This window comes from Galeopterus variegatus, unplaced genomic scaffold (genome assembly GCF_000696425.1).
Source record: "Galeopterus variegatus unplaced genomic scaffold, G_variegatus-3.0.2 Scaffold276, whole genome shotgun sequence".
NCBI lineage: Eukaryota > Metazoa > Chordata > Mammalia > Dermoptera > Cynocephalidae > Galeopterus > Galeopterus variegatus.
Window position 1 is genome coordinate 317,189 of NW_007726387.1, and position 15,293 is coordinate 332,481.

The following is a 15,293-nucleotide window of genomic DNA, read 5'->3' on the forward strand; positions in this document are numbered from 1 at the left end:
GAAATTAACCCACGCACTTACTGCCATTTGATCTTCGACAAAGGCATTAAGTCTATTCACTGGGGTCGGGACTCCCTCTTCAGCAAAGGGTGCTGGGATAACTGGTTATCCATTTGCAGGAGATTGAAACTAGACCCACATCTCTCACCATTTACTAAAATCAACTCAAAATGGATTAAGGATTTAAATATACACCCTGAAACAATAAAACTTATTAAAGAAAATATAGGAGAAACCCTTCAGCAAATAGGGCTGGGCACAGACTTCATGAATATGACCCCAAAAGCATGGGCAACCAAAGGAAAAATAAACAAATGGGACTATATCAAACTGAAAAGTTTCTGCACAGCAAAAGAAACAATTAACAGAGCTAAAAGACAGCCAACAGAGTGGGAGAAAATATTTGCAAAATACATATCTGACAAAGGACTAATATCCAGAATATATAAGGAACTCAAACAACTTTACAAGGAAAAAACAAGCAACCCAATTAAAAAATGGGCAAAAGAGCTAAGTAGGCATTTCTCTAAAGAAGATATGCAAATGGCCAACAGTCATATGAAAAAATGCTCAACATCACTCAGCATCCGGGAAATGCAAATCAAAACCACACTGAGATACCATCTCACCCCAGTTAGGATGGCTAAAATCCAAAAGACGCTGAACGATAAATGCTGGTGTGGTTGCGGAGAAAAAGGAACTCTCTTACATTGTTGGTGGGAATGCATAATGGTGCAACCCCTATGGAAAATGGTTTGGAGGTTCCTCAAACAGTTGCAGATAGATCTACCATATGACCCAGCTATCCCACTGCTGGGAATATATCCAAAGGAATGGAAATCATCAAGTCGAAGGTTTACTTGTTTCCCAATGTTCATTGCAGCACTCTTCACAATAGCCAAGAGCTGGAATCAGCCCAAATGTCCATCATCGGATGAGTGGATACGGAAAATGTGGTATATCTACACAATGGAATACTACTCAGCTATAAAAACGAATGAAATACTGCCATTTGCAACAACATGGATGGACCTTGAGAGAATTATATTAAGTGAAACAAGTCAGGCACAGAAAGAGAAATACCACATTTTCTCACTTATTGCTGGGAGATAAAAATAAATAAATAAATTCACACACACACAAAAGAAAAAAAACCTGGGGGGGGGGAGAAGAAGACATAACAATTACAATTCCTTTAAGTTGACATGACAAGCATATAGAAAGGACAATGTTGGGTGGGAGGGGCCACAGGGAGGAGGGAGGGAGGTTTTGGTAATGGGTCACAATAATCAACCACATTGTATATCGACAAAATAAAATTTTTTTAAAAAAAGGAGAAAAAAAGGTTAGAAAATTATAAATGACTTGCTAAGAAAGGAGAGAAAATAAAATCATATAAAATGCTCAATTAAAACTACAAAAGGCAGAAAAGAGTCGAAGATTAAAAAAAGGAAGAAAGAACAAGGGCAACAAATAAAAAACAGTAAAATAATATGGTAGATATTAACCCAACAATAACAACCACTCTGAATGTCAATGGTGGAAATGCACCAATTAAAAGACAGAGATTGTCACAGTAAATCAAAAACATGGCTCAACCATATGTTGTCTACAAGAAACTTATTTTAAATATAAAGATACATAGAATCTAAAAGTAAAGGGATAGAGAAAAATACAGCATGCTAGCACTAGTCAAAGAAAGTGGGAGTAGCTATATTTTTTTAATCTAAATTTTAATTTTTTATTGAAACATAAATGATTATACATATTTGTGGGGTACAGAGTGGAGTATTAATACCTGTGTAAGAGGTGTGATGATCAATTCAGGATAATTATCCTAGTCATCCTCACAAAGCACAATCATTTCTTTGTGTTGAGAACATTTGATCTCCTCTCTTCTAGTCATTTGATAATTTAATTATTGTTAGTTATAGGTGCCTAGCTCAACTGTACATCAATAGAGCTTATTTTTCTTAACTAGCTCTTTTGTGTCTGTTAACCCATATCATGGTATCACCCCTCTCACTTCCCCTTTCCCATCTCTAGAAACCACAGTTTTGTTTGGGAGTAACAATATTAATTTCAGTAGAACATTCTTCAAAGCAAGGAAAGTTATCCAGGATAAAGAGAGCAATTACACAATGACAAAGGGGTCAATTTTCCAAAAAGACATAGCAATCCTTAACATGTATGTGCCTAACAACAGAGCATCAAAATACATGAGGAAAAACTGATAGAACTGCAAGGAGAAATAGATACGTTCACTATTATAGTTAGAGATGTCAACACTCTTCTGTAAGAATTGGACAGATTCAGCAGGCAGTAAATTAGTAAGGATATAGTTGAACTCAACAACAACATCAATTTGTAGATTTAATTAACATCTATAGACTATTTCACCCAACTATAGCAGAATACACATTCTTTTCAAGCTCACATGGAACATTCACCAAGATAGACTATATTCTGGGTCATAAAACACAACTTACCAAATTTAAAAGAATAGAAATCATGCAATCTCTGCTCTGAGACTACAATGGAATTAAATTAGAAATCAGTAACAGAAAAATAACTTAAAAATTCCACAATATGTGAAGATTAAACAACACACTTCTAAATAACACAAGTCAAAGAAGAAATTTCAGGAGAAATTTAAAATTATTGAACTAAATGAAAATGAAAATACAACTTGTCAAAACTTGTGGGATGCAATGAAAAGAATACTTAGAGGGAAATTTATAGCACTCAATGCATCTATTAGAAAAGAATAAAGATCTAACATCAATAATCTAGGCTTTCACCTTAGGAAACTAGAAAAAGAAGAGCAAATTAAATCCAAATAAAGCTGAAGAAAAGGCATAATAAAAATTAGGCCAGAAATCAATGAATGTGAAAACAGAAAATAAGTAGAGAAAATTAAAAAACCCAAAAGCTGGTTCCTCAAAAAGATAAATATAATCAATAAGTCTCTAGCTGGGCTAAGAAAAAAATGAGAGAGGACAAAAATTACTAATATGAGAAATGAAAGAAGGTACATCACTACAGATCCCACGTACATTAAATGGATAATCAAGAAATACTATAAACAACTTTATGTCCACAAATTAAATAATTTAGATGAAATGCATCAATTCCTTGAAACATACAATCTGCCAAACACACAAGAAGAAATAGACAATCAGTATAGGCCTGTATCTGTTAAAGAAATTGAAACAATAATTAATAACCTTCCAAAATTGAAAGCACCAGACCCAGATGGATTCATTGGTGAATTCTACCATACATTTAAAGAAGAAATTATACCAATCCTCTACAATATCTTTCAGAAGGTAGAAGCAGAGGGAATACTTCCTAGGTCATTTTGTGGGACCAGAATTACCCTACTACCAAAACCAGACAAAACCATTACAAAAAAAGAAAATTATAGACCAGTATCTCTCATGAACAAAGATTAAAAATCCTCAACAAAATTCTAGCAAATTGAATCCAACAATGTATATAAAGAATTATACAGCATGACCAAGTGGGATATATCCCAGGTATGCAAGACTGGTTCAACATTCATAAATCAATTAATGAAATCCATCACATCACTAGGCTAAAGAATAAAAACCATACAATCAAATCAATAGATGCAGAAAAGGCATTTGACAAAATCCAACACTCATTTATGATAAAACTCTCAGTAAACTAGGAATAGAGGGTAACTTCTTCAACTTGATAAAGATTATCTACAAATAACCTAACATCATACTTAATGGTGAGTAACTAAAAGCTTTCCCACCAAGATCAAGAAGAAAAGGATGTCCCCACTCACCATTGCTTTTCAACATTGTACTAGAAGTACTAGCTTATGCAATAAGACAAGAAAATGAAATAAAAGGTATACAGATTGGAAATGAAGAAATAAAACTGTCTTTGCAGATGACATGATTGTCTATGTAGAAAATCTAGAAGAACAGACAAAAAACTCCTGGGACTAATAAACAATTATAGCAAGATTGCATGATACAAGATTAAGATACATAAACATATCATACACCAGCATTGAACAAGTGGAATTTGAAATTAAAAATGCAATATCATTTATATTCGCACCCCCCAACATGAAACACTTAGGTATAAATTTAACAAAATACATACAAAATCTATGTAAGGAAAACTAGAAAACTCTAATGAAAGAAATCCAAGAAGAACTAAGTAAATGAAGAGATATATTCCATGTTCTTGGATAGGAAGCCTCAATATTGTCAAGATTGATCTTCCAAACTTGATCTACAGATTCAATACAATCCCAGAAAGTTATTTTGTGAATATTGACAAACTGACTCTAAAGTTTATATGAAGAGGCAAAGGACCCATAACAGCCAACACAATATTGAAGGAGAAGAACAATGTTGGAGGACTAGCATTACCAAACTTTGAGACTTATAAAGCTACAATAATCAAGGCAGTCTGGTATTGGTGACAGAAAAGACAAGTAGATCAACGGAACAGAATAGAGAGCCTAGATATAGACCCACATAAATATAATCAACCATCTTTGACAAAGGAGCAAAGGCAATACAATGGAGAAAAGATAGCCTTTTCAATGAATGGTGCTGGAACAACTAGATATCCACATGCAAAAAAAAAAAAAAGAAGCTAGACACAGATAGACCTTACATCCATCATAAAAATTAAATCAACATCAATCACAGACCTAAATGTAAAATGCAAAACTATACAACTCCTGGAAGATAACATAGAAGAAAATCTAGATGACCTTGGGTTTGGCAAAGACTTTATAGATATGACACAAAATGCATGCTCTACAATAGAAAAAAATTAATAAGCTGGACCTCATTAAAATTAAAATTTTCTTCCCTGCAAATGACACTGTCCAGAGAACAAAATGACAAACCACAGACTGAAAAGAAAATATTTGCAAAGACACATCAGGTAAAGGACTAATCCAAAATATGCAAAAAACTTTTAGAACTCAACAATAAGAAAGCAAACAACCCAATTAAGAAAATGGACCAAAGACCTTAACAGGCACTTCACTAAAAAAGACATACAGACAGCAGATAAGTATGTGAAATGACACTCCACATCATAAAAGTTTAAATTTAGAAAGGGAGGGGAGGATTGTTCTAGATAAAAAGAGACTAAGGAGACGAGACGGCCAATGCAAAGTATGATCCTTAATTGGATGCTGGATTGGAAAAAAAAAGTTATGAAAGACATTTTTGGGATAGAAGAGAAATTTAGATAAGGACTGTATCTTAGGGAATATGAAATTATTGTTAAATTTCTTAAGCATGATAATGGAACTATGATTCTGGAGGAGGGTGTCCTTTTTTTCAGGTGGTACATTCTGAAGTATTTAAGCATGAAAATCTATGGTGTCTGCATCTGACTTCAAATGATTAAGCTAATAAAATGGGAGGGATGGAGAAAGGGAGGGAGGGAGAGAAATATGGATGCAGAGACAGAGACAGAAAGAGGGGAAGGAAATGTGGCAAAGTGCTACCAACTAACATTATAGCTGAAGAGTATATGGGAATTCATTATATATTCTTTCAACTTTTCTGTAGATTTTAAACTTTTTTAAAAGTGAAAATTGGGAGAAAAATTTCAAAATTAAAATAGTAATGCTTAGCCTCCACCTCATACCTGTGGAATCAAAATCCAGGGTGGGGCCAGGGAATCTATTTTCTTTTAAAGCATTTAGTATTAGTTGATAATTAGCCATCGGTCCAGGGATTGGCCTTTGGGAACCCCTGCTAATAGGCAACTTGCCTACGTATGTAACACAATGTTATTTTAAAAATTTTTTTAATTAAAAAAATTTTTTTTAATCAAAATCCAGGGTGGGGCCAGGGAATCTATTTTCTTTTAAAGCATTTAGTATTAGTTGACAATTAGCCATCGGTCCAGGGATTGGCCTTTGGGAACCCCTGCTAATAGGCAACTTGCCTACGTATGTAACACAATGTTCTTTTAAAAATTTTTTTAATTAAAAAAATTTTTTTTAAAATACTTTTTGTTGTTTATTTAGTCTTCGTTTGTTTTGTTGGGGTTTTTATTTTTTAGTATTTTTACACAATGTTCTTTATATCACACATTCAAACAACTTTGAAGTTGTCATCTTCTATTTCTGCTCTGTCACCTCCCCCAACCTCTCCACTGTCAAATAGTTGCCCCTCAAGTCCTACTGGTTCTACTTCTACCTCTCCAAAACGTCTTGAATCCATCCCGTTCTTTCCCGCACCACACCACCATAGTCCAGGTCCTCGTCTCCTGCCTAGGCTCTTCCCACAGCATCTTAACTATTCCCCCCACTCCCAAGCCTCCCCCAGCCAACTTGAGTTCCCTTTTTAAGTCTNTCAACTTTTCTGTAGATTTTAAACTTTTTTAAAAGTGAAAATTGGGAGAAAAATTTCAAAATTAAAATAGTAATGCTTAGCCTCCACCTCATACCTGTGGAATCAAAATCCAGGGTGGGGCCAGGGAATCTATTTTCTTTTAAAGCATTTAGTATTAGTTGATAATTAGCCATCGGTCCAGGGATTGGCCTTTGGGAACCCCTGCTAATAGGCAACTTGCCTACGTATGTAACACAATGTTATTTTAAAAATTTTTTTAATTAAAAAAATTTTTTTTAAATACTTTTTGTTGTTTATTTAGTCTTCGTTTGTTTTGTTGGGGTTTTTATTTTTTAGTATTTTTACACAATGTTCTTTATATCACACATTCAAACAACTTTGAAGTTGTCATCTTCTATTTCTGCTCTGTCACCTCCCCCAACCTCTCCACTGTCAAATAGTTGCCCCTCAAGTCCTACTGGTTCTACTTCTACCTCTCCAAAACGTCTTGAATCCATCCCGTTCTTTCCCGCACCACACCACCATAGTCCAGGTCCTCGTCTCCTGCCTAGGCTCTTCCCACAGCATCTTAACTATTCCCCCCACTCCCAAGCCTCCCCCAGCCAACTTGAGTTCCCTTTTTAAGTCTGATCACACCACTCACCTCCAGTGACTTACTACTGCCAAAAGGTAAAACCCATAGGTCTTAACACATGATTTTAGACTCTCCACGAGGCCCTCACTTGCCTTATGGCCTCATCATTACTCCTTCCTGTCTCATCCTCACAGTTATTTAACATACATACCAAGATGCCTTTGCACATATTATTCCCTTCTCCCTCCTCTCTGCCTTTAAAATTCCTCATTCTTCGGTGCTCATTCTTACCTGTTTGTTCTTTTGTAGTTTCCACTCCAAGGGTAGGCTGAAGATCTCACTGGATATTTGAATTAGACAACTTTTGTTTCTAAGAAGAAACTTCACTGACCTAAACATATTCTATTTTGAGAATCATTGCATTGCCCCCGGATTGACAGGAAAATGTGTCTTATAAAACTGTTTTGGCTGCTCATGTCCTTTTCATACCTTTAAATACACCCACACAAAGGATATGGATAGACACTTCTCCAAAGAAGATACACAAATGGACAATAAGCACATGGAAAGATGCTCAACATTATTAGCCATTACGTAAATGCAAATCAAAAACCTCAATGAGATATCACTTTACTCTCTTAGGATGGCTATTATTAAAAAAACAACAACAAAATGGAAAATAACAAGTGTTGGTGAGGATGCAAAGAAATTGGAACCTTTATACATTGCCAATGGGAATGTAAAATGGTGCAGCCACTGTGGAAAACAGTTTGGCAGTTCTTCAAAAACCTAAACATACAACTACCATATTACCCATCAATTCCACTCCTAGGCATTACCCAGAGGAATTGAAAGCAGGACTCAGATACTTTTATGCCAATGTTCATTACAGCATTATTCACAATAGCCAAAAGGTATAAATAATTCAGTGCCCATCAATAGATGAATAGGTAAACAAAGTGTGGTATATACAGACAATGGGATATTATTCAGCCNAGGCATTACCCAGAGGAATTGAAAGCAGGACTCAGATACTTTTATGCCAATGTTCATTACAGCATTATTCACAATAGCCAAAAGGTATAAATAATTCAGTGCCCATCAATAGATGAATAGGTAAACAAAGTGTGGTATATACAGACAATGGGATATTATTCAGCCATAAAAAGGAAGAAAACTCTGGGACATGCTACAACATGGGTGAACCTTGGAAACATTGCTGAGTGACACAGCCAGACGAAAAGGATAAAAACTATATGATTCCACTTATATGAGGTGTCTAGAATAGGCAAATTTATAGACATGGAAAGGATATTAGGGATTACCAGGGACTGGAGAGAAGAAGAATGTTTGATGATTACAGTTTCTGTTTGGGGTGACAAAAGGATTTTGGAAATAGTAGTGATTGTCACACAACATTGTGAATGTAATGTCAATAAATTATACACTTAAAATTGCTAAAATGGTAATTTTTTTATATTGTATGTTATCACAATTCAAAAAATTAATAATGTAACATACAAAATACCATTGAATTGTACACTTTAAATGGGTGAATTATATCTCCATAAAGCAGTTCAAAAATATCTGCCCATAAAAGGTTAAAATTCATACCTTTTTAAGTGAAAAATAATTATTTTTGGTGCTTTGGAAATACTGGTCCTCATAGCTGTTTCTTGCTTGGTTTCACAAAAGGAGCAATGAATTTGGTTGTTCCAGGTCAATGTGTCTTGTTGAAAAAAACATTGGAGACAATCCTGTTGAGGAAAAAAAGCATTTGCTGAACAAATTGGATCAATCTGGGTCTCTGTTTATATTAGAACTTTGAAAGAGCCGTGAAAATGTTAATCCTCGGTGCTTTTCTCAAAGTCAACAAGTCCAGGAGATACAAGTGTCACAAGCCACGGACAGCTGTAAAATCTACGTAGCAAAGTAGGTGCTTCTTTCTTACATAGTCACCGAAATGGATCTCACTGTCCATCTCACTTATAATCTATGAATCAACATTTTAACGTTTCTGGTTTATTTCAGAATAATATTGACTTTGCAATTTCCACTAAGGAAGTCAGGAAGCTATTTTGTGTTATTTATCTCATCACTAAAGTGATCTAGTGATTGAAAAATGACCATATCTCAGGGTTTAGGGTGGCTCCTAATAAAGATAGCAAAAAAATTAATAATGTAACATACAAAATACCATTGAATTGTACACTTTAAATGGGTGAATTATATCTCCATAAGGCAGTTCAAAAATATCTGCCCATAAAAGGTTAAAATTCATACCTTTTTAAGTGAAAAATAATCAAAAAATTAATAATGTAACATACAAAATACCATTGAATTGTACACTTTAAATGGGTGAATTATATCTCCATAAAGCAGTTCAAAAATATCTGCCCATAAAAGGTTAAAATTCATACCTTTTTAAGTGAAAAATAATTATTTTTGGTGCTTTGGAAATACTGGTCCTCATAGCTGTTTCTTGCTTGGTTTCACAAAAGGAGCAATGAATTTGGTTGTTCCAGGTCAATGTGTCTTGTTGAAAAAAACATTGGAGACAATCCTGTTGAGGAAAAAAAGCATTTGCTGAACAAATTGGATCAATCTGGGTCTCTGTTTATATTAGAATTTTGAAAGAGCCGTGAAAATGTAATCCTCGGTGCTTTTCTCAAAGTCAACAAGTCCAGGAGATACAAGTGTCACAAGCCACGGACAGCTGTAAAATCTACGTAGCAAAGTAGGTGCTTCTTTCTTACATAGTCACCGAAATGGATCTCACTGTCCATCTCACTTATAATCTATGAATCAACATTTTAACGTTTCTGGTTTATTTCAGAATAATATTGACTTTGCAATTTCCACTAAGGAAGTCAGGAAGCTATTTTGTGTTATTTATCTCATCACTAAAGTGATCTAGTGATTGAAAAATGACCATATCTCAGGGTTTAGGGTGGCTCCTAATAAAGATAGCAGGACATAGATAAATTAGATCCCATATCCACAGGAGGTATTCTCAATGTGGCCAGGCCCCTGGTTCTGTAAACAATTAACCTAATAGGGAAAATGAGCACAGATTTTGTTTTCAGTAGACTTGCCACTATCTCATTTAAATAGTGCTTGGAATTCCTTTCCAGCAATCTTTAGCAGTTTGATCTGAGAACAAAGCCCAGTTCTGAATAAGTAATAGGATTCTATTCTCCATGCATAATGAGGTAGAAAAATATAAAGTTGTACAATTCTGCAAGGAAACTTTTTGTTCCCTGCCTCCTGTTTGCTCCTAACTTATTGCTGCCTGCCTTCTACTGCACCTACTCTACCTCCACACTGAATTAACTTTCAGTATTGTGGTAGAGAAAATCATAGAGGCAAATTAAGGTACTAATTCTACTCTCTCTTCCCAATACATTTCACAGCTTTAGTCCGAAATATGAGCTCAAAACTAAGAGTCAGAATCTTTTATATCTAGTTCCCAATCTGAGTCTACAGACCTCTGGGGTGAGAGTGAGTCATAGTTTTTGCAATAAATTATAAATTCCCTATATGCAGTAAGCCATCTCAATGGACCAAATAAAACCCACTTACATTTTCAATTTTACATTGAAGCTGCTTTGTTAAGTACAAAGCGAATTCACAGTAACTTTTGGGCAATATGTCACTTTTCAAAAAAACGCTGTCATTTAGGCTTCCTTTTTTTTTTTTTTTTAAGTTATAAAGCAGCCCTCTCATACTAAAAAACTGTAGGAATAAGCCTAGAGAAAATCCAGGACTGAGGGTAGAGCAGAACAGAAGCATCCAGGAGTACAGAAACCCCACCTGAAGGGAGCATTCGTATTCGGATGGAATGGGGAGGGAGAGGACAGTGAAGATTTCGTTCTTGTAGGTGCAGTTCTCACACTTTAAACAGATGATGCTGTAATTGAGCTGCCCTTCAAACAGCTGGGTGATGATGGACGTCTCACTGGCAATCATCTTCCTGCAGCATCTCAGAGTAGATCCTTTCTCATATGATCTTCTTCGGTGGTACTGAATCAAGGAACAAATTCCCCCCAAATCGACTATCGATCATCAAAAAAATTTTTAGTAGAATGACTGATTTTTTTTTTCTATCAGAGTACTATACGTTGCTACCAAAACCCACTTAGTTTTGGATCCAGACAATAGAGTAACATTTTAAGAGTATGTATCAAGTGTGATTTCTGATAATTCAGATATTTCCCTCTTTTAGTGAAGCTGAGGAATGATGACTCTCTAATTCTAGTTAAACACATGCTCATGGCCCCATAAGCCCATGATAATGTAATATAGGGCCCTGGAGCTAGTTTTTCCTGGGAAGAGGGTAAGCGAGCTGTTGAACTAACTTTAGGTCATGCAAGCTGATCTAGAAGTAAAATAAAGGAATCTGATCTTTCTTCTCTCCAGTCCCTTAAGGATACGTTTCCTATCCCTTACTTCTTTTATTTATAGAAAAGGCTTTTTTTAAAAAGCAAATCTTAAATTCCTAAGATAGACAATTTGACTAGCCTTGTGACCTGGTTTGAATCTAGCTAATACTCAGGTACAGCATCCGGAGCATATCCTGAATTTTCAGTGACTTTAGAACCTCAGTAGAATATACATTTTGAAGATGCATTAGCCCCACAGCCGGCTCTAATTTGGAGCTGTGCTCACCATTCCACTGTTGCTTGCTTCTTTTGTCATACTCCTTGCTGCCAAGGTCTTTCACTTTTGAGAGTAATTTAATGCCCCTAATTCCTAGTTTGGCCTGGGGAACCAGAATGCCATTTATTTCAAATTGGCTGAAGATTGAGGACATAAGTGATTTTTACTGACCACCACCCTCTCCTCTAGATAAAATAAAGTGCTGCCAAGAATCTTTTTTTATTACTAAAAATGAAAAATGAAACTGAGGATTGCAAATGAGAATAATTAATGGCTATAGTTTGTGATCTTTTTGCTATTTCCTGGATGTTGGGTATGCGGTCAGGTAACATTAGCACAAGGACACTGCCTAAAGTCAAGGACATATTTTCAGAGTGTGTGGGTCTCAGACCAAGGCTAAAGGCAGTGAGTTCTGTAAATAAAGGCAAAACCTCTAGACTTCATGTTTAATCAAATGTATGTCCTAATCCAATGAAGAATGAGTAGGCATGTTTGATATGAAGATGAACTTTGCAGTGCATAGGTCTGTCCTAACTTAATGCCAAACTTAATATTTTCCTCTGTAAATAAAGGCAAAACCTCTAGACTTCATGTTTAATCAAATGTATGTCCTAATCCAATGAAGAATGAGTAGGCATGTTTGGTATGAAGATGAACTTTGCAGTGCATAGGTCTGTCCTAACTTAATGCCAAACTTAATATTTTCATGGATTTCTCAGTACCATGGAAATTTAAGTTGTGAAGTTCTACATGTTATTTCTCATGAGGAATTTATTTTTATTAAAAAATGCAATTCTCAGGGCCGGCCTGTGGCTCACTCGGTAGAGTGCGGTGCTGATAACACCAAGGCCACGGGTTCGGATCCTATATAGGGATGGCCGGTTTGCTCACTGGCTGAGCGTGGTGCTGACAACACCAAGCCAAGGGTTGAGATCCCCTTACCGGTCATCTTTTAAAAAAAAAAAATGCAATTCTCACTTTTAAAAACTAATTTTTGCAGCTTGTATTTGCAAAGGTAACCAGATTAGTGGCTCCCACACCTGGCTGATCACTGGAAATGCCAAGTGAGCTTTCTCAGAAGACTGCCCCAGACATTCTAATTCAGTAACAATGGAGTGGGTGCCTTAGAATGTGTTGCAAAAATCTTCCCAGGTGATTCTGATGATCAATAAATTTGGTAAACACAGTTACGTGTTGAAACACTAACTTGAATGTTCTCCCTAGTACCCCAGCACCTAGCACAGTGCTTGATACAGAGTAGGCGATATTGACTGAATGAATGAAAGAAGAAAAAATTGAATTTGCTGATAAAGCTGCAGGTCTATCCTATTTCTTTTTTCTTTTTTGTTTTTGGCCTATCCTATTTCAAGGCCATTAATTCTACTTACCTTTTTCAGAGCTTCATGAAGTTCGTTTAGGACATAAATCAAGAATTCCTGAGCATCTTGTTGTATCTTTTTCATAAATGCTGGGTAGAGATTGCCAAGAGCTGACCGAAATATTTCTGGTGAGACACAGTCTGAGTCTCCAAGCCACATGTCTGTCATCAAGTAGGCAAAAGCAGTGGCAACCTCACTGCAATCCCTTGGGAAAAGGAAGGGGCATGTTTCTGGCTGATTCAAAGAAAAGAGGGCACCTAATTACTCATGTACGGGGAATCAATCCAAAAATGGAGCTTCATTCATTTCTTGATTGTCCTTCCCAGTTTACTCACCCTAGATATGTTATCTGGGGAGGTACAACCTCTACCGACTTGCTTAGCCCTTAATAGGGACTCCAGAGGGTTCCTTCCCTAAGCTCACATTGGGGAACTGGGGGTGGGGGAAGGACTGCAGGAAACAGAATGGTCTTACTTTTGAAGAGCAGTAGTGTACTTTCCGGAGAGGAAGTATTCCACCAGTGGCGAGATGCTGCAGAGACACTGCAAGATGGCATTCATGTAGCATGTGTTGCCCAAGTTCCGCAGGCCAGTCACGCCCTGTAAATGAGGCTGGTTCTCATCAGCCTTGTTCACTGCAGGGGTGTCATAGGAATCTGTACACTCTGCGCTGTGTTGGTGCCACGTGGAAAAAAAATGTTTAGAGGGAACAAAATATGTACAAATGACAATCGGCCCCTCTCAATCTCATGAAATAACAGAAGAGTTCTTAATAAAGCTTCCCTCAAACACATTCCCTACCAAGCACCGAAGTATTCAAACTTGGAATCTAAAACTGCATTACTTAGTCCAGAACTCTGAACAAGGACCTGAAGCCAAATAAGACAAAGATATATGTTTCTTTCTAAGGCCAAAGCAAGAGAACTGAAAATGTTGAACTTTCAGAGTCCTAGAATTGCTTGGCTAAAAATGCAGACTTTCCACTAGATACCAAAGTTTTTCCTTTTTTTGTTGGGTAAGTAATTGAATTATCATTTTTAGTTATAATAATAATAGATAATAGCTATCATGTGTTGAGCCTGGCACTATGTTACGTACTTAACATGAATTTTACCGTTAAATTCTTTCAACAATGGAATGGGGTAGAAATGATTATTTTTAAATCCAATTTTACAGGCGAAATATCGGGTTTAAGTGGTTTAGTCATTTGCCCATGGTAATAAACTAAAGGGTGTGCAGTGCTGTGTAGAGAAAGGGAATATCCATCTACCTCCCTACCTCCCTACTTACAAACTATCCATCAAGAGTTATTTGGATTTATTTATCATTTATTTAGAGTGTATATATATATATATATGTGTGTGTGTGTGTGTGTGTGTGTGTATGGCATATATAGACAGAGTATAATAAAAGCACATATTAAGAGCACGCATATACATATGTTAACTGCACACACGTATATATGTGTGTGTATATATACGCATATAAAACACCCATTTATACATACATAGACAGAAGGAGAGAGAGAAAAAGAGCATAGACTTTGTAAAAATATAGATCTTAGTTTAAATTATGACTAGGCCACTTACTAGTTATATGATCTAGGATTCTTACTGCATATAAAACACCCATTTATACATACATAGACAGAAGGAGAGAAAAAGAGCATAGACTTTGTAAAAATATAGATCTTAGTTTAAATTATGACTAGGCCACTTACTAGTTATATGATCTAGGATTCTTACGCCTGTTTCTCATCTATAAAATAGGAATGATGCTACCTGCTTTACAGTGTTGTTGTGAGAATCATACAGGTACCATGCAAGGTAGTTGGTGCAGATTACATAGTCAATAAATGGTAACTTAAAAAAAAATTTAAGTGACTGATCAAGGATGTCCTTAACAGTAAGCTATACAGAATTAGAGGGTTCATGTGAATCGATCAGACCTGTGCAGAGGACAGAAGAACACTGAGGACTCCCAAGGAGGCCTCCTCTCCCGAACAGAGCTTTCTTTTGTAATTTGTCATATTGTGCCAGACAGCCCAGCATCTTTGTCTTTTATGATTTTTCTTTCCACGTACTGTATTGAAAATTGGGGCTCCATGAGACAGCTACCTCACCTCAGTACTTCTACCTACAGTTATGTCAGTTTGAAAAGTGCTCACTGTTACATGAATGGTCATTTTCCCTTTTACTTATCAATGTCATGGGAGGCCATGGACTGTCCCTCTTTAAGAAGTACAATTTCGGGGCCGGCCCGGTGGCGCACAGCTACAGTGCGCCGCTTGGGAGTGCGGCGGCGCTCCCAC

The 15,293-nt window shown here is 36.2% G+C and overlaps 1 protein-coding gene across 1 annotated transcript in view; it reads right to left on the reverse strand.

Moving 5' to 3' along the window:
• Positions 1-15,293, reverse strand: part of USP50 (ubiquitin specific peptidase 50) — a 41,437-nt gene that overhangs the window by 25,334 nt on the left and 810 nt on the right. Inside the window, exons 2-5 of the mRNA XM_008566914.1 lie at positions 13,458-13,652; positions 12,993-13,188; positions 10,759-10,968; positions 9,366-9,508 (exon numbers count right to left, since the gene is read on the reverse strand). Of these exons, the coding sequence (XP_008565136.1) occupies positions 9,366-9,508; positions 10,759-10,968; positions 12,993-13,188; positions 13,458-13,652 (744 nt within the window). The remainder of the gene's footprint in view (positions 1-9,365; positions 9,509-10,758; positions 10,969-12,992; positions 13,189-13,457; positions 13,653-15,293) is intronic.